Source organism: Rhinolophus sinicus, chromosome 3, assembly GCF_057876585.1.
Source record: "Rhinolophus sinicus isolate RSI-liver-muscle chromosome 3, RSI-T2T, whole genome shotgun sequence".
In the NCBI taxonomy this organism is placed as follows: domain Eukaryota; kingdom Metazoa; phylum Chordata; class Mammalia; order Chiroptera; family Rhinolophidae; genus Rhinolophus; species Rhinolophus sinicus.
In genome coordinates this window covers 149,023,711-149,048,755 of record NC_142503.1, presented here as the reverse complement: position 1 = coordinate 149,048,755, position 25,045 = coordinate 149,023,711, and the positions used below count along the sequence as shown (strand labels likewise).

Here is a 25,045-nt window from a genome sequence, read left to right as displayed (position 1 = left end):
TTGCATTATCATGATGCAAGAGCCATGAATTGTTGGCGAAAAGTTCAGGTTGTTTTTGTCTCACTTTTTCACACAGCCTTTTCAGCACTTCCAAATAGTAAACTTCGTTAACTGTTTGTCCAGTTGGTACAAATTCATAATGAATAAGCCCTCTGATATCAAAAAAGGTTAACAACATCGTTGCAACATGTTTGCAAACTTAATTGTCAGACCTTGTATATGACACACTCATATATGACACACTCATATTTAAGTACAAATATTACCATGCGTGATGTTTATACTACTCTTGAGTCCAGTTAATGATAGAAAAATCATTATCCTCTTTTATATAATTATTCTTTCCATTTTCAGTTTTTCAGATTTTGTTTTCTAATTCACAAAAATAAGTAAAATTGAAGATACAATTCTTTTAGATTACTCTTTAGTCTCCATGTTTAGTCTTCTAAAATAATGGATAAAAAAGGCAACTCCTCAGAGTTCAAGGAAAAAGTACATTTTTCAAATTGTTCCCTTTAATGGAGAAATCACTTTGAAAGTCTCTTTAGAAATGGAAATTTTCATTTCTAATATTTCTCTACTTGGAAGAAATTTCCTGTTTCTGGCATGTTGTATTTCAAGAATATTGAATGATGAAAATTACAGCCATAAGAATTGCTGAGTACAGTTTTACCTTAAACAGAGAAATTAAAATTTTAAAGTTTTGTATTTGTTTTTCTTTGAATTAAACTTTTCTTTCCAAATATCCTCTTTTAATGCCTTTAACTTCTGTTCATAAAATACCCAGAGGGGTACTTTTAAAAATTGTTACAAAATAAAACAACCTAAACCCTCTTTATTTTTCCAAAATTTTCAACTCAAGGCAGTGCCCTACTCCAGGGATTACAAAAGAAAGTATGAGTTCTTCCGAAGAAAGTTGAAGAAGCAGGTCAGTGATACTTATAATGAGTTCTTAGGCATGAATGTTATGTACACTGAAAGTAATGGTAAACGCATTTTAAAATGGGTGAAAGGGGTCCAAAAAAAAAAAAAAAAGAAAGAAAGTAGTAGATAATTTATATTTGTAACAACTTTAAACAGTTTCTTAGAGGGAAGAGATGCTTATTTTTTGGTATATCTTTAGAAACCACAATTATTTTATGTCTTTCTTTATTGAATTTTCAAGATATCCTGTAATCTAGAAAAATAGTATTAAAAGTTTGCTTTTAAAGAGCTCTCACCTAGTTTCCTAGTGGGGCTTCTGGAGCTTGGGCTTGGTAGAATCTGAGCAAGAGTAGCTTAGGAGATTATCTCCTGGCCTAGTCTTTGATTGGATTAGGTGGATTCTGGGTTCTTTTTCTGCTATGACCATTGTTTTCCAGTGGTAGTCATTCATTCTCTGCAGCTTCAAATATCTCTGTATAATTTGAAAATACAACTGTAATTGAAACAGTGCTCTTGTTGCTTATCAGACATGTTCACTACACTTTTTTTCCATCACCATAAATCCAGTATGTTTGGAACTAAACTATCATTAACCTATCTACTTCATTTCTGTGGGTGACGACCATTTTTTAATGCCTTTCTGATTTGCTCATCCTTTTCCCCTTTCCATGCAGTTTAGGAATACTGCCAGTAGGTGGCTATATTGGGTTACACTTTCTTGCATTCTAAACCAGAAGTCTGCTTTTCCAAAGATTCAAGATGGTGGGTCTGCTACCACACATTTTTTTTCATCCAAATTTTAACAAAAACGAAATATAATAGTTGTTTAGTACAAACATTTTATGCCTAAATAAAATCCTAAAACATAAGCAACTTTTCACTCATCTTTAGTAACTGTATGGTAAAATTGTTCTGGAAATTTGTTTTCTGCTTAGAATTTTTGGGGATTTTAAATCTTTGTTGATTTGTTGGTCTGGTAAATATTTTCACTCTCTGAAAAAATGCTGGTGGAATAGAAGTCCTAACTCCTCCGTTTGTCATTCTGAATACTTAAAAACATGTTACAGTATCTAACTGTAGATGTCTTCCGAACAGCAGGAACAAGGCCTCTATAAGCAGATCACAGAACACAAAAATTATAATGAAAGCAATAATATTCATTGAGCTCTCACTACATACCAGGCATTCTTCTTATCAAGTTATATATATTATTCATATAATCTCTACAATAACTATATAAGGAAAGGACTGTTATTATCAAATTTTACAGGTTAGCAAACTGAGGTACAGAGAGATTAAATAACGTGATCAAGTCCCATGGTTATTAGTGGCAAAGCCAGATACAAACCAAGTGGTCTAGCTCCAGAGTCCATGTTCTTAACCATCACGACATATCATATTGGTGATCAAGAGAAAATTTGTGAGGAAATTACCCAGAATGCAACAAAGGTACATTAAGAAATAAAAACATGAAAGAAAGAGACAAGGAGTCATTCCAGAGGGAGAGACTCGAGTATGGGGGAAGAGGCTGAGAATCTGAATCCTCAGTTTAACAAAAAGTTTCAGGCAGGATTTAAAAAATAAAACTCATAGCTAGACACATCATAGTAATAGAGCAGAACACCAAGACAGAGATAAAAATACTAAAAACCAATGCTGCAACGCCTTGAGCTGTCTTTAACCTTTCCCTCTGTCTTATCCTTAACTATGTAGCGCATTCATTAAGAGCAGAGACTCAGGAACTAAGCCTTTCTTAGCTTCTGTCTTCAGTTTCTTCATCCATAAAATGGAGATGATAATAGTAGCTTCATCCTACTGTTGTTATGAGGAGTAAATGAGTTAACCCATTAAAATGCTGGGCACAGAGCCTGGCACAGTCAGTAAATGTAAACACCTATTAATGCGTGAAGCATGATAGGCTCTAAGGAGGAAAGGTGGAGGTAGGGAAAATCTTGAACTGATGGGTGAGCAACAAGTAGCAGGCAGCCGGCTAGACTATAGGTCACAAAATGGATTTCACTGGAACACAATATGGAAAGGACTGTTCATGAAATACTTTCACACGAGCATTATTACCACCATCAATAGCTGCTTCTTCAGATATAAAAATCAGAAGTCTATATTATTAAGTGATTAGAGAAAATGCATAAATTCTTTCAAACTACAGAGGAAATATAGGCAATATTCCTAGTCATGTTTTCCCTGAAAAGGGGTCGATTAGAGAAAATGCACAAATTCTTTCAAACTACAGAGGAAATATAGGCAATATTCCTAGTCATGTTTTCCCTGAAAAGGGGTCTGGGGCACAAGGTAGAATACAATGCATTTGATAACTTTCATGAGAGATAAATTTACTGTCATGTTGAATGGATTCAAATCATAGGTCTTTCTTCTCTGGGTTTTCAGAATGACATTCCAAACAAATTAGAAATGAAACTTCGCCGTGCAACTGTTCTTGAGGACTCTTACAGGAGAATCATGGGTGTCAAGAGAGCAGACTTTCTCAAGGCTCGACTGTGGATTGAGTTTGATGGTGAAAAGGGATTAGATTATGGAGGAGTCGCCAGAGAATGGTTCTTCCTGATCTCAAAGGAAATGTTTAACCCTTATTATGGGTTGTTTGAATATTCTGCTACGTAAGTACCTTTACAATGACTACAGAGAAAAAAAAAAATCAGTTTTGAAAGTAACAGAGTTGTATGATGCAAGAAAAATGTATGTTATTCATACAATGCACCAGAAAAGGAAGAGTATAATTAATGTTGTTTCAAAATAACTTTTTTTTTAAATTGTGGTAAAATATACCTAACATAAAATTTACCATTTTAACCATTGTAAAGTGAGTGTACAGTTCAGTAGAATTAAGTACTTTCACATTGTGCAACCATCACCACCATCCATCTCCAGAACTCTTCCATCATCCTAAACTGAAACTCTGTACCCATTAAACATAACTCCTTCAGTCCCTAGCAACCACCATTCTACTTTCGGTCTCTATGAATTTGACTACCCTACGTACCTCACATACACTAGGTACCTCACATATGTGGAATCATACAGTATTGTCCTTTTGTGACTGACTTAATTCATTAGCATAATGTCCTCAAGGTTCATCCATGGCATAGCATGCATCAGAAGTTCCTTCCTTTTTTTTTAAATTTTTATTGGGGAATAATGGGGAGCAGTGTGTTTCTCCAGGGACCATCAGGTCCAAGTCGTTGTCCTTCAATCTAGTTGTGGAGGGCGCAGCTCAGCTCCAAGTCCAGTCAGTTTTTAATCTTTAGTTGCAGAGGGCTCAGCCCACCATCCCATGCAGGAATTGAACCAGCAACCTTGTTGAGCGCTCACACACTAACCACCCGATCATCCAGCCGCCCCCTGAAGTTCCTTCTTTTTGAAGGCTGAATAATATCCCATTATGTATATATACCACATTTTGTTTTTCCATTCATTTTTTGATGAACGTTTGGGTTGTTTCTACCATTTGACAGAAATCACTGTTGTTTTTTTGTTGTTGTTTTTTTTAAAGATTTTATTGGGGAAGGGGAACAGTGTGTACTTCCAGGACTCTTTTCCAAGTCAAGTTGTTGTCTTTTCAATCTTAGTTGTGGTGGGTGCTGTTCAGCTTCAAGTTGTTGTCCTTTCAGTCTTAGTTGTGGAGGGCGCAGCTCAACTCCAGGTCCAGTTGCCGTTGCTAGTTGGCAGGGGGCACAGCCCACCATCCCTTGCGGGAGTCAAACTGACAACCTTGTGGTTGAAAGGATGCGCTCCAACCAACTGAGCCATCTGGGAGCTCAGCGGCAGCTCAGCTCAAGGTGCTATGTTCAATTTTAGTTGCAGGGGGCGCTGCCCACCATCCCTTGTGGGAGTTGAGGAATTGAACTGGCAACCTTGTGGTTGAGAGCCTGTGCTCCAACCCACTGAGCCATCTGGGAGGCAGCTCAGTTCAAGGTGCCGTGTTCAATCTTAGTTGCAGGGGGCAGAGCCCACCATCCCTTGCGGGACTCAAGGAATTGAACTGGCAACCTTGAGAAATCACTGTTTTTAAAACCATTAAATCCAGTGGTTTTATATGGTTCTAATGGAAGTAAAGAACTCAAAAAAAGGGAGATAATTTATAATTCTTTGTCATATTGAAATATTTATATGAAATTTAGACAGGAGCATTTAAATGTGGTTGTCTTTACAGGGATAATTATACCCTGCAGATAAATCCAAACTCTGGATTGTGTAATGAAGATCACCTCTCCTACTTCAAATTTATTGGCCGGGTAGCTGGAATGGCAGTTTATCATGGCAAACTCCTGGATGGTTAGTATTAAGCTTAAAACCTTTCTATATGTAAGTATAATTATATTATAATGTAATTATATGTGTAATTCTATATAATTATATAATGTAATTATAATTATCTGAATTCTTTCACTTGGTAATCATTTTAAATACATTTGCTTTTTTGCAAGGTTTTTTCATCCGCCCATTTTACAAGATGATGCTACACAAACCAATAACTCTTCATGATATGGAATCAGTGGTATGTCTTTCTCACTTATAATATAGACAGACTATTTAACAGGCAACTGAATATTTTAATGACTCTTTTATTTAAAGAATTAGCTTTTAATGATGAAGAAATTAATACATTATAATGTTCCAAAATACAAATGAACATTTTCCCTCAACATTTTATTATGAAATATTTCTAACATATAATAAAATTTAAAAATTGTTACAATGGACATATGTATATCCACCACCCAGATCCCACAGTTGGCTTTTTAATCTATACTACTTGATCACATACTTGTTCACCTGTCCACCCCTCTGTCCATCAACCCATTTTATTTTTTGATGCATTTCAAAGAAAGTTGTGGATATCAGTAAACTTCTCCCTAAATACTTCAGCACGCTATACAACATTTTTATGTATTTCTTGCATCAATATTTGAATTGTGATCTTTAATGATGTACAGCATGTTGTCAAAATAGTAGTTCAAGGACAGGCCTTGAGATTAGGCCATGGCAAAGAAACAGATATGCAAGAATTAAGTCTGTGATTATAGCCTATGCTGAGTATCCTCAAACTTAGATTCCAAGATCTCTTCCTTGGTTCCAAGTTCATTTTTTAATGCCCTTTCTTGTGACATGCAATCAGTACGAATAGTATAATTCTTTATAAATCATAAGATTGCGGTTATTTGAGTTGGTTAGTTGAGATTCTGTATTTGAGATTTTTCTCTAACTTGGGCCAGGTGAAAATAACTGTTTCTTCATAGCTATTTCAACATTTCGCACACAGTCTTATAGGCCATATGAGAAAGGTGCTAGGTGCCCCTGGGTATCTGTGGAAGTTAGGATTCATCTGAAAACTGCTTTATTGACCTTTAACTGGATAATAAAATCTGTACCTCTACTGCTTCCACACAGAGATAGATTTTTAAACTTTTAAGCAGACACCACTCTATTGATTTATGCATTTTTACTCTCACATTTACTAGTCACCCATCTTTTTTTATGATACTTTTGTTTGTATGAAAAAAAATGTGCAATGACTTTTTCATCTTTTGTCCAATTATTCAAACCCTCAACATACTTTCTTTGCAGGGTCAGGTATCTTCTTTTTATACACAATTTTTAAATATGCCATTTTTTTCCCATCTAGGATAGTGAATATTACAATTCATTAAGATGGATTCTTGAAAATGATCCAACAGAGTTGGACCTTAGGTTTGTCATAGATGAAGAACTTTTTGGGCAGGTTTGTAAATTTTGATTAATTAAAATGGTACGTAAATTGTGAAACAAATGTTATAACTTAAATTTAGATGTGAAATTATGCATATACTCAACATGCTTCTGTGCTCTATTTTAAAATTTATGTTCCATTAACAAAAGCTGTCTCTCAGAAAGAATTTCTTCTTTCTTTGACATTTGACTTAGTCCATATTTATTTTACTAAAACTAATATTTTAAGTTTTCTTAGCTTTTGAATGGATTTAATTTAAAACACCAGGTTTCTGGTATAACTATAATATATATACTTTATTTTTTTCACTAAAATAACATATCAAGGTATCATGCTTAATTTTAGACACATCAACATGAGTTGAAAATTGGTGGATCGGAAATAGTTGTCACCAATAAGAACAAAAAGGAATATATTTAGTAAGTATTTTGTTAGTCATATTTTACCATATTTAGTAAATACTTTACTGGAAATAGTTTTGTACTTCTTTCTGGGAAGACTGTACCTTCTTTCTCTTTCCCCAAAGCCAGAGTCTCAATGTTCTTTTTCTCTTCCTAAAACAGTGCCCTATTACCACTCATATTTAATTTTTCCCTTGGGTTCAGCTAGTCTTTATTTTTTTGTTTCTAACCAGAATCAATATAGCTTAAAATTTTTTTCTTGGTTCAAGTGAAAAAGATGAAATGTTTTGTTTCTTTTAGTCTTGTAATACAGTGGCGATTTGTGAACCGAATCCAGAAGCAAATGGCTGCTTTTAAAGAGGTACTCATTTCTCATTTGCTCTTCTGTAATTTCAAAGTACAATACATAAGTTTTCAATATTAGGCCTTATCACATCAGTGAAAAATTAGTATGTGACATGCTTTTCAAAACCATTTTAAGTATATTTTTATATTAAGAAAACATTAAATGAATACATGTTCAGTGTTAGAATTCAGTCACTGAACAATAATGAATACCAACTATAATTTTATATATATATGTATATATATGTATGTATATACTTACAAGAAGCGGAGTACAGCATTAGGAATAGAGACAGTGGAAATGTAATGGCTCTGTGCAATGTCAGAGGGATAGTGGATGGGGGGAAGGGGGTTCACACAGTGTGAGGGATATAAATGATAAACGTGTAAGTATTACTTTGTCTTGTGTACCTGAAACTAATAAAAAAAAATTTTTTTAAGTTAAAAATAATTGCAAAAACCGCAAAAAAAAAAAAAAAAGAAGTCCATGCAATAAACCTTGATGGTCCCCCTTCACACCTATCACTGCCCCTCACCTTTCCCCAGTCTCACATCCCTTACTTTAAGTAACGTTAGGTGAACAAAGGAACCAGTGCTATAGGGATAGTGGAATATACCATTTATTTCTTTTCCTAAATGGGATCACACTACACATGTTGGATTGTGACTTGTTTCTTCTCTTGTCAGATATTTATTAGAGATTCTTACATGCCAAGATATGTAGCTGCCTTTCTTTGTGGCTGTATTTTATTCATAATATGAATTCATAAGTTATTTAACCTTCCCCAATTGGTGGACATTTAGGCTATTCCCAGAGCACTCATTTCTTAAGCTAACTTAAAATCTTCTGTGAAATATTTATCACATACTTTTTCACTTATTCAGTATTGAACACTGATTATGTGTCTGGTGCTATATGAGGCAAAAGACATAGGTCCTACTCTCAAGGAGCAGAAAAATCTAAAAAGTAAAATGGACAGAGGCAAGCCTGAAGTACTAGGGAAGCACAGAAGAGAGGAAGAAACCAGAGCAGAGAGAGTTGAAGAAGGGGCAAGGAAGGACGAGAGGGATTGGCAGTTCCAAGCAGAGGGAGCAGCATGTGTGAAGTCTGGAATATGACAGACAGACTGTGCACAGGTTAGAGGAAATGCAAGCAATTCCTATACTGGATAAGAGGAAGCAAGAGGTAAAGCTAAGCCTGGAAAGCTGACCAAAACCAGATTGTGGAGGGCCTGTTTGTTAGAGTTTTCTCAGAAGTCCACTGAGGGGAAGGAAGGTAGCATTAAAGGCTATTAAACGATAAAACATCAGGATTCAATTTACATTTTAGTCAGATCATTCTGGAAGTGATATGCACTAAATTAGAGGAGGGCAAGACTAGCAGGAGAGGCTAGTTGGGAAAATGTTACAGTAATCCAGGTGAAGAACGGTAAAGATAGAACGAAGATAGTGGTACTGGGAGGAGAGCTGTGTGCACATTTTAGTGGCGTTCAGGAGGGAGATCCACAGCATAGGGTTATTTAAAGGATAGGTATTGGGGGTGCCAGTATACATTTGGGAATCATCTGTGGATATGTAGTGGAAGTATGGACTAGGTAAGATGAAAAATTCGAAAGAACAAGAAGGTGAAAGTGGATGGCCATACATGGAGACCTGGGAACCCCAGCATTTAAGGGATGGACAGTAAAAAGGAAACTTCAGAGGAAATTAGCAAAGGCAGACAGAGACATACGAGAAAAACCATCAACAGAAAAGTTTCAAGAACAAAGGTGTTTTCAATAATAGCATATTGCAGAAAGGTCAAATGAGACATGGAACTGGAAAGTGTTTATCAGATTTAGCCTCAAAGTTGTTTTTCACTTTTCCCGGGATATTTTCCGTGAAGCAGTGGCATGGAGGTCAGATTGCAGTGGGTTGAGGGAGAGACAGGAGGTGAGCAAGTAGATTGCATAATATTTAACACTGTTAAGAACTGGGCTGTGAAGAGAAGAAAGAGGTGTTTGCTCTTTAGTTTTTAAGGTAGATGTGGCTGGAACAAATTTAAATGCATAAAGAGTGAGCTAATAAAGAGAAGGAGATTTAGTGACATGACCTCCTTGAGGAAGCAGATGAAGCACAGAAAGGAAGTGGTACCTCTCTCCACTGCAATGGGATGGAGGTCATGATGGATGTTGGTGCTGGATGGTACATGGGGAAGCGGAAGGTTGAGTGAATTCCATCCTGCTTGGTCACCTCTATTTTCTCTCAAATAGAATTTATCTGCTATACAGAAGGGGTGACATGGACAAGGAGGAGGCTTGCGAAGTACGGGAAAGTTTTAAAATTGCCACTTTGAGGAATCAATGAGAAAACAGACTATAGACACATATATTTTCTTGCCAATATTGAATCTCAGTTGAGTTTAGAGCCCACGAATGTGTATGGTAGGAATCTATGTGGATGTGGAATTTTGCTAGTAGCACCCAGGAGCTAAAGTAAAGGATTATCCATTGACCCTGCTAACCAGGTTTTTAAATGCGTTCTTTCTTTTAGGGATTTTTTGAACTAATACCACAGGATCTCATCAAAATTTTCGATGAAAATGAACTAGAGGTAAGAAACATTATTTTTATGTTAAAACAGGACTTCTGTACTTGTTTTTCTTGTCTACAGTTTGACATTTCTTGTTACGTAGCTTCTTATGTGTGGATTGGGAGATGTCGATGTGAATGACTGGAGAGAACACACCAAGTACAAAAATGGCTACAATGTCAATCATCAAGTCATCCAGTGGTTTTGGAAGGTACTTGAAAGCTTCTATTTTCAGGAATTACTTTTGATAGATTCAATCCTATTTAACTATACTCGTTAACTTCTTTTATAGATGAGACAAAATACAGCCCAGTAAAAATTATCTTTGATTTTGTATTGTATTCATATACCTTCTGGGTATGGGCCCAACCCCACACATATTTATAGATTAGTAAGTGAAATGTTCAGAATGTAGTAAATGGCAGTGATAGCTGAGATAGGCACTTAGTTCCTTACTAAAGTATGGACTCTTCAAGAGAACTTTTAATAACCTGCTGTGTATTCTCTAGATCGCCTACATGGCTCCTTTAAATGTGAGTTTCAATCTTATAGAGAAACGTATATGCCACCTAATAATATCAGTAAATATAATTTCTTTAAAAGCCACAAGTCACATCTAAGAAGACATTTTTTTGTTACTTTATTAGGCTGTAATTCCATTCTAAAGAGTTACCATGTAGCCATGGAAATGTAGTTTTCAAGAACTTTGCAAATCACCCATAAACATAAATTTGAAAGAAAAATGCAAATTTAAAGTGATCATTAATGCTCTAACCACATCCTGATAGCATATTTTTCAGCATAGTTTTATTACCTTTTTTTCCAATGATAATTCCAAAAACATTATGTTTTGATCTTATTCAGGCTGTTTTAATGATGGATTCAGAAAAAAGAATAAGATTACTTCAGTTTGTCACTGGCACATCTCGCGTGCCTATGAATGGATTTGCTGAACTATATGGTAAGGATTTTCCATACATATTAAAAAATGGAGTGACACCAGTTGTCTTTTCCATGGCTGATGAGTCTTCAAGCCTCTATCATTTATACAGACATTTAGCTTAATAAAAATGAAGTAAGATTTTTAAATGATATAATTAGATGCAGTACAGTAGGTCAAAATATGTGGACACCCAATAATCAGATAGCAAAGGAGAAAACAGGAAACATGAAATCACTTGGGTTACTTTCCATTCTTGAATTTTATTTTTTTTATTGCAAATATAAAATACAATATTATATTAGCTTCAGGTGTACACCATAGTTATTCAACATTTATATTCCTAAAGAAGTGATCAGATCACCATGATAAGCCTAGCAACCATCTGACACCATACCACCGTATCACAATATTATTGACTATATTCCCCATGCTGTACATTACATCCCCCTGGCTTATTTGAAGCCATTCTTGAATTTTTAAATTCCGCATTCCATTACAGAAAAAGATTGCCTGTAGTGAGAGAGTTTAGGGTAGCATGTAAAGTTCCACATAATGTCAATAAGTATACAACAAACAACAGAATATCATAGTAGAATACATATGCGGAAATACTGGACTAAACGAAGTCAAATAGATTTCTTTGGGACTTGTCAGAACCTTTATTATGGGGGAGGGGGGCAAAGCAGAGTTTTCAAGACTTATTTGATCGTGTGTGTGTGGAATCCTTGTGTGTGGTGTGTGGAGGGTAGAGAATCTCATAAGGCTACTGTTTCTTAGTCTTGTGGGAAATGGCCAGACTAGGGGTCAGAATGCACGTATCTCTTGCTATTCAGAATAGTTACTATTAATTAAGTGTTCCATCAAGTGAAGTTCTGTATGTGCTATCAAATTATTTTCTGGTCGATTTACCTCATAACACTAGAGGTGGGTTTTGTGAAAAAAAAAAAGAAAAAAAAAATTCTATTTCTGATACAGATCACAGCAACGTGTCTCATGTATGTTAACATATTGTTTATTGGAATGAGACTTACTTGCTTTTAAATATACAAAGAGAACAAATCTTTCAGAGAAGGTGTAGCTAAGGTTGGCGCTCTACTCAGAGCAACAAAGATTAGAATTGTTCTGGGAACTAGAAGTCAGGGACTGCTGCCTGGGTAGCTGCTAAGCTGAGTTTTTCAGGCAAATCGAAAGCTGTTGCTACCTGATGGGATTGCCAACCCCCTCTACCTCCTCCTCGGCAAACCTCGTCTTGTTGAGCTTTATTTATATTTGTTTGCAGAACTTGTCAAGCAGCTGCCACGTCTCCACCTAGAATAACCACTCATAGTGAGAAGAATGAGAACAGGAGGTTGCCACTAACCGATGTGCTCTTTCCTTGCCTAATTATGTTTCTTAGCATTTATCTTTCTAGTGATTTCGCCTGACTCCCTTTCCAGTCTCTTCTCTTATGCTTTAGCCAGTTCACAGAGAAAATCACTGCAGGGCAAACACCTTTTTCCAGCTCTAGCTCCACTTGCCTCTTTTATGGATCCAGGCCTACAGCCATCCACTGATGTCACAAACTGTTTGGAATTTGGCGGAAATATCCCACACAAGAAGCCAGAGTTGTTAATGTTAGAATATTCAAATTCTTATGTATTTATAAAAAGAAGTAAAAATTGCTTCAAAATGTTAATATTACAATGCAGTATTATCTAGCCAATAAAACGTATGTTAAATGTATATCGATTGACTTAGAGGGAGATTTCCTGATGATTAATTTAGGTGAGAAAATCAGAAAGCAAGGAAATTGATATGATTCCATATTATGAAAAACAAATAATGACAAAAGTATTGAAATGTTAACTGTGAACATAATTGTGCTGGGTGATGTGTGATAAGTTTAATGCATATATTTGTATATAATAATAAGACATGGAGAAAAGTATAGGTGGTTTACACATTGGGTTGGCAGCATTAATTACCTGGGCAATTGGAGGACATTGAGAATTGGAAAAGAAAGAGCTAAGTGAAAAACACCAAAGGAAAAAAAAGAGTTTTTTAAAAAATGTCCATAATTAAAGAAAAACATATTACGTACAATAGTATCACATGCACATAAAATTCTCTGTATACATACGTGCACAAAAACATTCATGATGGGATATTAACTCAGATTTATTAGTGGAATTTTGAGGTAATTTTACATCCTTTATTGTATATTTATTGCTTTAATTTTGTGCAGTCAGATCTGATCAGAAAAAAATGAGGCTATTTTCAGTGGGACTCAAAAAAAGAAGAAAACAATCATTTTCTCTGTGTACCTATGAAGGAGGTGGTATAAGGACATGCAGGGCTAGGAAACAGCAAAAGTACCTTGGGACATGCCACCTCGGGGAAAGAGTGATACAGTGGTGACAAAGGAACTGATAGAAGAGGAGCCTACCTTTCGTGACTGGACAATAAAACCATCAAGCACAGGACCACCTTCATTTCTTTTGAGTTTAAAGAAACTAGATTAGTTCTCTGTATATGGTCTCCATTAGAAAAAATGAGTTGTGAAATGCCTAGAGTTTCTTGTAAAGAGTAAATGAAACTAAAGCAACTCTTCTTCCTTATAGGCTCAAATGGACCACAGTCATTTACAGTTGAACAGTGGGGTACCCCTGAAAAGCTGCCAAGAGCCCATACATGGTGAGCAGTTTCTTGGACCCTGAGAGAACAAGCTCTCAGAGCGAAGTTCCTCTAACAGTCGGTATAGGTACAGAAGGCCTACTCCTCTGTGCTGTGTCAGTGGCAGCTGTGACACAACCCAAGAACAGGTGTTTCTTAACCAGGTAGACTGGGCTTGACTTCCAGGTAGTTGCACATTGGAGAGGTCCATCTGAACGGTTGACCATATGTTGCCTCCATCACATGAATGATAGGCCATCCCAAGAGGGGCTAGAACTTTCCCTTTCGGAGGTTAAAATGGCAGTGGAACCCAGATATTTGGAGGTCAAGGTGGGGACAAGAGGTGTCTACCAAGAAGGCATGGGAAGAGTCCATACCTAGAGTCCAGTCCTGTATCTTCCTTCCCCCCCCAGTGATAAAACGTCTTTTTGTACTGTTGGACCATATCAACATGAATAGCTGCCTTAAACTGTGTTTGTCGTGGTAATAGTTGCTTTGTCATAACCAGTTCCTCTCTGTTTTTCAGCTTTAATCGCTTGGACTTGCCACCCTATGAATCATTTGAAGAATTATGGGATAAACTTCAGATGGCAATTGAGAACACTCAGGGTTTTGATGGAGTTGATTAGATTACAGATAACAATTTACGGTGTTTTACTGCCACTTTTTTATAAGCAAAATCTTGACTTAAAGTTTTCCAGGGAACTACTAAAACTTAGCCATTAATTCTTCCCAAATATTGGAAAAAACCATATAAAAGCATTAGAAGAAACAGTAACGCAACTTGACCATTATTTCATCCACTTTAAAATAATGTGTTGCATTTACACAGTTGTTTCATTCTATCTTTAGAGTTCACATCTAGGACCTAAGTCCTCTGTGCCTGAAATAGTGAGTTGTGTCTTTAACAGTTACCTCTTTTGCAGTATTTGCCAGGCAGTCCTTTTTTAAACTACTGAAATTATAACTGTGAATATTTGTGATGAGTGTCATGTGTGAAAAGTTTGATGCTTTTTGAGAAGGAAAACTGAAATTTGGAAAAGAATACTTTAATACTGAGTAAACTACACTATATTTAGTGCTGCCTGCATTTATTATTATTTTGTAGACCTGCCTAATGCACCTTACTGGCCAGAGTTTTGGATAAATTTTGGAAAGTGTGTTAGCTATATTTTTAGTCAACTGACTCACTGGCAAAAAAAAATTGTTTACTTCTTCATTTTAGAAATATTTGGTTTTTGTTAATATGTGGTTTTACTAAACAAAGTGGTGTATAAGACATGTGAAGCAAATTCAGATTTGCAAAGGGTGAAAAGTATTAACGCCATCCTCTTGCCTCTATAGCTTTATGGCTCATTGGTATAGTCATCACTCTCTCGTGTTTTAGTTTAAAGAATTCCTTCTTTCAATGTTAAACTAAAGCTCCACTAAGCAGTATTTCTAAATATGCCTTGAAGAACTTAGTTAAATGTATAGTACTTGCCTTTACTAGTCATTCTTCACACTTGCACAATTATGTAGTAACTATATGTTTACAGGGTTTATTATGTTTACACCTTAAGCTAATTTCTGTAGTGGCCTTTTTATATTTTCAGTATTTTACATTAGTCAAAAAAACCAAATAATTAGCTAAAAAATAACCAAAGACTAGTTATAATGCATAATTTGTATTAAATTTATTACCATATTTCTTATGCTTTTAAAAATACTGTTTACTATGAAAAAGATGTTTTTACTATGAATCCAAAACTCTTCAGCAAAATACTACAGATAGAATCCTACTTTAATCAAATCGAAGTACATAAAAACCATGTACATAGATTCCACAAAGGTTTATTGAATGCTTGCTATACACATAGCACTGTGCTAGGCTCCAGGGGGAGAGTTGTCAGCTTCCAAGCAATCTAGTTCATTTCTCATCCTCAAGGAACTTACAGGTGTGTAAATGAATTTGTAAACAATCAAAATAGGGGTGAGCAGAATAAGGCAAAAGGGAAAGTGTTCCAGTGTACCTGCCAAGATAAAGTGTGCCAAGACTGTATTTATGTTTCATACCTGTATTGGAAAGGTTATATAGAAAATGTTCTTACAAACAGTTAAACCTATTTCTCAATATTGTATCTTCGTGATTTATGAATAATTGTAAATAATTATATGTTATGAATCTTCTTAAATACATATATGTATATACACTCTGAGAGTTGTAAAAAGTGCTCTGGCTATTGGCTTAAGTTGGTTGGGATATAATATGATGGGTACCTGCCAGTACCTAGTAGAGATCTCAGATGTGACAATAGCAAAACCACTTTCCAAACACCATGTCAACAGCTCAGCTTACAGAAGTGAACTCAGATCAGTGCACCTGTGTTTTATCTCCACCTGTGCTAACCAGATTCCGGCAAGACCACCAGGTGTATTCCTAATTTTATCACTTACTGTTTAAACTGAAGCAACTTACTTAACCTCTCTGGGCTCCTATTTCTTCATCTGTCAAATAAGAATCACCATGACCCCTCTCATCGTCATGTAAGATTGTTGTTCCAGAGAGGTGTTCTGTAAAGTATCATACAATCAAAAGATGCTTTGTGCTCACCATCAGATTTTGTCAAATCAGGTGTGGACAGTAACTACACTCCTAAAGAAAAATCTCATTATTTAAAAATAGAATGACTGCTAATAAATAAGGAAGCAGGAACATATCTGATACTGAATACACAGACATATATGTATACATATTTTTATCTATACATGGAGCTTACCATCAGAATTCATTTTCTCCACATCAGCAAAGTAATTAAAACGGGCCAGTGCATGTTGGATTGTCCTCATTATGTAGAACTGAATGTGAAAATTATTTTTGTTAAAACGGGATTTTATCATGTGATTGTTTAAATATCACTTCTGTGAAATACCATGGCATGTGTCAGAGCTTGAGAAAATAGAAAGCTTGCTTCTCATCTGACTGATATTATTTGGATGATCCTCATTTGGTGACTCAGATAAAACGGGTGTAAATGAGACCAGACTCCCTCCCACCAGCCCCCAGCCACAGACCATCTTCCACGCCGTCTCCCAGATGTGGGATGACAGTCTGGAAGAAATCTGCATCAAGCAACACAGACCCTCACCCCAGATAGAAAAGTATCTCAAATGCATTCTGGGGCTGGAAAGTAAGTAAGGTTGTTTTCTTAAAGGACATCATATTTTTCTAGAAATTATAAGCATATAATTTTAGCCTATATTTTCTCTGTAATCAAATTTTAACATAGACATAAAATTGTACTACAAATGCATTTCATCCTAACTCAATTTTAAATGATATGTTTTCATTTTTTTTTTATTTATAATGCTGAAATTATTTCATGTAATTATCAAGTTAAACAATTCATTTTGATTATAAGACATTTGACCTTGTTTTTTAAAATCTTCTGATATGGTAAATATATATCAAGATTAATGTATCAGAATTTATTGAATACTTTAAAGTATGAAATTTTTAAAAATCTTGATGCCACAAATAAAGTTCTAATTTTAAAGAAAAGAAAACTGTAATTCATTTTAAATAGAGATGTCTCCAAGCTAGTATGATGGGTGATATCTTCTGTCCTAGTCCTTTGCAGCAACATGGAATTCTCACACAATCTTGAATTTATATCTGATGAACTAATATCATTATATAGTCTTAACCACAGGTAATCTCCAATTTATTCACAGGGCATGTTCTGTTCCAAAAGTCTAGTTGTTAGTGAAATATCCATAAGACAGTGAAGTTACAAATGGACTGGATTTCAGGCACTGGTGCTGCTTTTTTGGGGGGGAGGGGGAATATTGGGGAACTGTATTTCTCCAGGGCCCATCAGCTCTAAGTCATCGTCCTTCAATCTAGTTGTGGAGGGCGCAGCTCAGTTCCAAGTCCAGTCGCAGTTTTCAATCTTTAGTTGCAGGGGGCGCAGCCCACCATCCCATGTGGCAACCCTGTTGTTCAGGGCTGGCACTCCAACCAACTGAGCTATCCCGCTGGCCGCCCAGCACTGGTGCTGCTTATTAAAGAGACCAGCCATTAACCTAACCACTACTTACAGCATTGTTTCTATAAAAAAAAAAGGAGTTCCATGTGTTAATTCAGAACTAAGTATCTTTTCCTCCTTCCTCTTAGATGCCTGGAACTTTCCTAGTTAGAAAGGAATCCACGCCCCCTGCCTCAAGCCAGCCCTGGGAAGGTGTTGTTCCAGACTTCTGTTTCTGCTACAATCCAGAGAATCCTTGGGACCCAGGCCACTGCCCTCTCTGTTTCCCCCTTTCTAGTGCTAACCAGCTCAAGCACTAGCTAGCTCACACTGTGCATCACCATATAGGAAATCCCTGCTTTGCTATCAGGGCAGACACGTTCTTTTATAAAGGATGTTAAACTGTTAGAGTCTCAGGACCTTACTGAAGAAAGGGCTTCAGTAGGTTTTGTATTTTTGAAAGTTAAAGATGATCACTGAATTAACCCCCTGTTTAGGTTCTGCCAGTCTCTTCTCCTGCACCCTATCCGGTGCAATCCCTCCATCTCATACCAGTGTTTCCTTTCTGGCAAACAAATTGATCAGGTTACTATTAAACTATTAAACTGAATTAGTTTACCACTCTACAGCCAAACACCTCTGGGAGCTCCTCAGAGCCAGAAACATGAAGCCCAGACTCACCGACGTGAAAAGCAGTCTGACCTCACCTTAACGTATGAGTTCCACCTTCCATCATACCCTCTCTGGCACCCTGTGCTCCACCCAAACCACTGCAGGCTCTTCTGTGCCTGCCCTGGCGTGCTTTCACCCCTCACGTCCACTTGAGAAATCACTCCTCCTTTTGGGCCAGTGGAAAGGCTCGATGGCCTCAGCATTTGGTATATACTAGCATGAATGGCATTGTATTGCAATTCTTTGTTTACATAATTCTCTCCTACACACTCCCACTTTGGGGCAGCTGGAGAACAGAGAGTACCTTGTATACATCTTTTTAATGTGTTCATTTCCCAACACAAATATTTGATGACTGTACCAATCTGATGAGTGCTGTATGTGTATACAATCCATTCAGTGCACATGTATCGAACACCTCCAGTGTCCCTGTATTTAGGGGAACATTGGGGACTATATAAATACACATGCAGGCAAGGAGCTTGATTGCGAGCCTGCTGAGAGCCGGAGTCTGCAGTAAACATTTAAGTGTATCCCATTTGATCTTCATGAAAACTCAGCAAGGCAAGTTTTATAGGCTCACGAAGGGCAAGTAATTCACCTGAGGCCACACAGCTTGCAAACCCTAGATTATGAACCACCACCACAACAAAAGCTGTGGACTCCGACAAATAAATTACCAAGGTGTATTCATTTTCTTTTGCTGCATAACAAATTACCATGAACTTAGCAGCTAAAATCAACACCCATTTATTATCTCACAGTTCAGTAGGTCAGAGTCCACATGGGCTCATTTGGGCTCTCTGCCTAGGGTCTCACAAGGCCAAAATCAAGCTGTCCGCCAGTTAGGTTGTTGTTATCGGCTTCCAGGATCCTTTGAGTTGTGGACAGAATCCAATTCCTTGTGGCTGAAGCCCCGATTTTCTTGCTGGCTGTCAGCTGGGACCACCCTAAACTTCTAGATGCCACCTGCATTACTCACCACTTGGCCCCTTCTATGTTCAAGCCAGCAATGGTGTATCTAATGTTTCTCATGCTTAGACTCTCCCCCATGTCCACTTCTGCCATCCTCTTCTGCCACCAGGTGGAGTAGAGCTCTCCAGCTTTCAAGACTCACCAGAATAGAACAGGCTCACCTAGATAATACCCCCTTTTGAAGGTCCACTGTGCCGTAGGCATAATTATCAGGGGAGTGAGGTCTTGATCACATTCATAGGTTGCAGGGATTGAGGGCCAGAGCTCTTGAAGGCCATTCCTAGAAATTATGCCTCCCACACAACATAAAGGAGAGCAAAGGGTTATGGAGACTTAGCTTGAAAAACACATCTAATTTTAGAGTGCACAGTGTAGTTTTCCATTCTTTGCTAATGAAAAGCCTGATAAACTAATGCTCATGTCAGCTAGTAAGATTCAACCTCAGCAGTTATAAATTCACAAGTCACTACTCCCAGGTGAGCCACTGGTTTGTGTTTTTCTCAGCGGCATCAAGGTTGAATTGGTCTGAAATTATTAGGTTGGTGCAAAAGTAATTGCGGTTTTTGCAATTGTTTTTAACCTTTTAAACCGCAATTACTTTTGTACCAACCTAGTAGATTCAACCCATCCTTAGGAGGTCCCTTGTTATTCAAACAGAAATAAAAGGTCACAGCTGTTCTTTTCATTTATTTGAAGGGTTGGTATTTTTTCCAAGGAAATCATGTTCCAGATAATGACGTGGGTATAAATCTTAACAGAGCTGAGAAGGGAAGAAAGCCTTTTAGAGCCCAGAGCTGCTGGTCGTTTGCAGGCTGTCAGTCTCCAGGGAGAGAAGGGGAGGGCTTCCTAACACCATAGTCACTGGAAGGTCCTGGGCAATCACAAGTCTAGAGCAGAGTTTTTCTCCTTGGAAAGCTAACCAGAGATTAAAGCCATAACTGTACGTTCATGAACATACTCAATTCAACATTTGGGTTCTGATTTAAGTTCTCTTGTGACAAATAATCAATTAAGAGCAAGGCAAACCCCCATGCCTTCCTGAGACTTGTTTTTCTGGAACATATATTTTATAAATGAGAAACTCGAGGGTATTCTCTCAAATTAATAAGAGGTAATAAGCACAGTGAGCGAAGGATAATCGCAGTTGAAACAAACTGGATTTTCATTGATGCTGAACTTGAAAACACGATGCAGATGAATGACTTTGTTAATACTCAGTCACTGGGCATCAGCCCAAGTGTAGCACAAATATTCCTCCAGACTTGATGACAGTGAAATCGTTATGGTTAGCTGTGACCAAGGTCTTGGTCATGAATGAGTAGTAGTCAACTGGATTTCCTTTTCTAGTATTGCTGTTTGTTGTAATGGTGTATTGCATGTGACGTGCGTGTTGACGTTGTGTGGCTTTAAGCTGTGAGGAATTCTGTCACGTTTCACTTGTCTCCTTGTCTACTTCTTCAAAAGAAGTGTGAGAAGGGAAAAAAGAAAGCTCTATTAACTTAGTCACTATGAGGATTGAGTATCTGTGGTTGCAATTCACATACTTGTCCCATTGCCATCTGGGGACAATGTGGATAGGAATTGGGAGGTTATCATCAAGACCTGTAATTACTAATTTAAGCATTGCCAGGGGCAGAAAATAGGGACGATGTAGCATGTACTGCAAGCCTTTGGAAGGGGTATGAAGACATGCAATTAGAGCCGAGATCTAATTCAGCACCATCCAGTAGAAATATAATGTAGGTGGCATCTGTAATTTAAAATTTTCTAGTAGCACATTTAAAAAAGTAAAAAGAGGTAAGTGAATTTACTGGTAATAATGTATTTTATTTAACCTGCTGTATCTAAAATATTACCATTTCAACATGTCATCAAAATAAAGTTATTAATGAGATATTTTTCATTTTTTTAATACTAAATCTTTGAAATGCAGTATGTATTTTATGCTTATAGCACGTCTCAGTTCGGACTGGCCACATTTCAAATAGCCTCATGTGGCTGGTGCTGCCATAGCGGACAGCACTGGAATCAATGGTCTTACGTCATACTTCAGCACAAGAAAAGGGAATCGAGAAGCAGCCAGAAGTGACTTACCTGGTAATACGCTAAATTAGCTTGCTTCCTCCCGGTAACTCCAGAGACATGGAAGAAGCTCCTCCAGGAGAGCCAAATGCTGAAAACAAGCAACATTCTAGACAGTCGCTCTGGGCAATTCCTAATTTTACATTTAGGAACATGCCGGTCTGGTTGAAAGGTGAGCTGTGTTTACACTATAAGCACACTATTTCCACTTGGAGTGTATGTTTACGAGTGATGGCTTAGGAGAGGTAGGATGCAGATTATGGGGAGGGAGCTAAATCCCCAAGTCACACCTGAGACCGGCTCCCTAGTGCTGAGGTTGTCCCCAGCCGTGATACTGAAGGTTTCCCATACTGAAGGTCACAGGAGCTGTGGGCAGAGGCAAACGTGGGAATTGTTGGCACCAGCACCCAGCCTGATGCACTAGATCTAGGACCTTGGAAGATCATCACCAGCACAGGCAAGAGGGACAGAGAATGGGGTAGCTTATCAGAAAGAAACAGCCAGAAACGGGAGGGTGACAATCAGACTGCACAACCGGCAGGGGAAGGCCACTGCAGAGGAAGGAACTCCACGGGGTCGCAGGGGGTCACCTGGGAGAGAACCTCTTTGACACTGCGGGAAGGCAGAGACTGTGGGAGAGACATCTGTTTGTTTTTTCTGGTGCAAAGAGAATAACAAAATGCAAGCAGAAGGCTAATAGGCTGCAGATGGAGAACTTCTGGCTGAGAGCTCAGTCCAGCGAAAGGCTTTGAACTGGAACCAGCCCTCTAATTTTCAGCAGTGCGTGTGGCCCATGAAAAAGAAAGAGTGAAATAAAACAAGAGACTCACCAGAGATAATTATGAGTTACTTCCAATGGATGAAATAGCAGAGATTATATTGGGCTGGAGAAATAGTGGGTTTTGACCATGAAAGGCCTTATATTCGGTGCTAAGGAAACTGATCAACAATGAGGAAGCAAATTAAAAGTCACAAGACAAAAAAATGTACAATTTGATATGAACTTTAGAAAGCTCATTTTACCTGTGTAGGGGTAGGAAGACTGAGGGGGCAGGTGCTAGTGGCAGAGCATTGCAACGATGCAGGTGAGAAATGGTAGTGTCTGAACCCAGGGTGGAGACCTCAATATGGAGAGAGGTGGGGGGGTTGAACTGGCCCCTGTTGTTGGGTAGTGCTGAGAGCCCCAGGCACTCCAGCCAGCCCCACGTGGGTAACTTCATGGATGGGAAACAGCTGTTACCTACATAAGGTAGTGTGGGTGGGTGGAGAAACCGAAACAGGACAGGTGGCCTGAGGAGGGAGAAGCACGAGGAGAATGGGCTTCCGGACGTTGGGGATTATTTGGGAAGAGGAGGCAGAGACTGGGGATGAGTTAGGGAGCCAAGGAGAGCACGGAGGAGCCAGGAGCAGAGGGCTCCTCAGGGATGGGACCGAGGCTGAGCTGTCTGTTGCAAGCAGCCACCTGGAAGAAGCCTTAGCAGCTCCTGGACAGAGAATAGGTAAGGTGGCAAGCCGTTGGGGGTGGGGGGAGTTAAGAAAGCCCCTCCTCTCTACCCTTGGACCCCCAAATGACTCAAAAGTACCCCAAATGACTGAAGTTCCCTTTCGGGGTTAGCCTCCCACCAGGAGTGATGAGATTCAAGGGCAATTGGTTATGCACCCCCATACGCATCTATTTGCTGATGACTAAAATTATCTTAAGAGAAAATAAGACCTTTCACTTCCATACTTAAAAGACTGAAACTATGATACAAAGAAAAATTTTCCTGACCCCAAATCTATTCACATGAAAATGTAAGGGACTAAGGTAAGACCTGTTCCAGCACTGACAGAGGTTAGGAAAAGGGCACCCCCCCTTGGTTGGAAAAGCACCCTGAAATGGGAGGCTGAGTCCTGAAAGACCAAATTTCCAGCCTCGCCATTGTCTCCTGGGCCCTGTTTACCTGAGGTCAACGTCAGTCTAAGAGAAATGGCCGGAGCAGAGTCCCTGGTGTCAGCTGCAGCCTGGTCACTGCTTATTTTATCTGTGTGATTTCACTTGAGACTTCGGGGTAGGAGACACATTTCATAAATCTCTACACCACAAAGTACTTCCAAGTATTGAGTTACTCAAAAGATGGTTATATTCATGGGCATGAACTTGGAGAGCAAATAAGCTTCCACCGAAAGGGACAGATGTAAATGGGAGGCTTTCTTTCATTACATTGGTTCCCTCGTTGAATATAACAGATGCTCCTTCTCTGAGTCTACAGAGTCTTTTCCAGAGTGGCAATAACTTTTCCCTTTGACTCAACCTCTTTCTCCATCTCGGACTTCTCCGCCATCAGTGTGGGGTGGCTTCCTTCTGCAGGCTGCCTGCCAGGTGATGGGGCTTGGAAGTCTTTTCAGCTGGTGGAACAGAGATTTCTCAGCCCTTTTTAAATGATCTAATGTACATACAGCCGTGGTTAGAATGGTGACTCAGCCTCTGAGTGAGTGGATATAGTTCTAATCCATGACAAATATGTTTGAAAGCTACCTAATTGTTCTCTCTTCCTAATTAGAACGCTGGAAAGAACTGGAACACAGAGTTCACTGAACCACTCTGCAACATCCCTCAGATAGCACTTTTAAGTCTCTCTAATGTGTCTTCACATTTATTTTCTCATTTTATTCAATGCCAGTAGGTAGGGCACGTGCCATTATTCTCATCTGACAGATCAGAAAGGTGAAACAAGACTCAGCAAGGGTTTGCTTTGGTCACAGAGTAAATTAGGAACAGACCTGGATCTAGAAGGGAGGTCAGCCTCTGTGGGTGGTCTCCTGACCCAGGCTTTAGACAACTTCAGGACTGTGTATCAGGCCTAATGACCTCACCTGAATCTCACTATGCCTGACCTGCAGGTGAGGCTTGGAGGCAACCCCTCCCCTGGGAGTATCAGTCATAAAGCCAGTGGCCTTCCTCTTTCCAGATAGAGTGGCTGTGGACACGCTTACTGCAGGGGTCTGTCCCTGAGCCAGGGACTAACGGGCAGTAGGAGCAGCGGGATTTACATTTTTGTATAACCTTATTAGGTTCTTTAACTGGGACTTGTAGTAAGCAATATTCTCAAAATGGCAAGCATCGGCAATGGGTAAAATTTTCTAAATGATTACAACTAATTAGAAACCTAATGCATCAAGGTGTTTTGGGCTTAGAAGACCACACTGCACTTACAGAAGGGCTTGCTCTAAATTCTCTAGCTGGGATGGCTGAATTGGGTCTGTGTTCTCACCTTTGTGTCTTGATCAATTCTTTTGTCATTCTCTGTCCTCTGTGGGTGTGTGTGTGTGTAAATTCTCTGCAACATACCAGTGCCTGATTATTCTGTTACAAGGGCTTTGCTGTCCTGGCTACAGCCCCTTACATGCTTTCTTTTTTACCTCCACTTTATTCTGAAAGTTTTTGTCTCATATCATTGACTCCATTGGTTATATCATCCTCCCTTTCTCTCCTTTCAAGAAACGAGAAGTTGTTTATCTTTCTCAAGAAAGTTTATGGTTTAGGTGGGAAAGATCTGGCTCCCTGCAGAGCCCTGAGAGGAAGATCCAAGAAAGAAAATAACCCTGTGTTCCTGGCATTTCCTGGCTGCCTAAGGCATCCCTCTACAGCTGACATTGATAAAATGTCATCAAAGGTGTTGGTCGATCAGGCTACAAGTTTTTAAAACATCATTTACTATGTGAGTCATATTAGCGTTTAAGAAAT

The 25,045-nt window shown here is 38.4% G+C and overlaps 1 protein-coding gene across 3 annotated transcripts in view; it reads left to right on the top strand.

The window, feature by feature from the left end:
- Window positions 1-15,780, top strand: part of NEDD4 (NEDD4 E3 ubiquitin protein ligase) — a 113,763-nt gene extending 97,983 nt beyond the window's left edge. For all 3 annotated transcript variants that reach the window (XM_074327712.2, XM_019732300.3, XM_019732298.3), the window contains 12 exons: window positions 863-928; window positions 3,331-3,560; window positions 5,114-5,235; window positions 5,388-5,458; window positions 6,587-6,682; window positions 7,016-7,089; window positions 7,372-7,432; window positions 9,949-10,008; window positions 10,091-10,198; window positions 10,852-10,948; window positions 13,531-13,603; window positions 14,109-15,780. In XM_074327712.2, the coding sequence (XP_074183813.1) occupies window positions 863-928; window positions 3,331-3,560; window positions 5,114-5,235; window positions 5,388-5,458; window positions 6,587-6,682; window positions 7,016-7,089; window positions 7,372-7,432; window positions 9,949-10,008; window positions 10,091-10,198; window positions 10,852-10,948; window positions 13,531-13,603; window positions 14,109-14,211 (1,161 nt within the window). In that variant the 3' untranslated portion in view covers window positions 14,212-15,780. The remainder of the gene's footprint in view (window positions 1-862; window positions 929-3,330; window positions 3,561-5,113; window positions 5,236-5,387; window positions 5,459-6,586; window positions 6,683-7,015; window positions 7,090-7,371; window positions 7,433-9,948; window positions 10,009-10,090; window positions 10,199-10,851; window positions 10,949-13,530; window positions 13,604-14,108) is intronic.
- The last annotated feature ends 9,265 nt before the right edge of the window (window positions 15,781-25,045 follow it).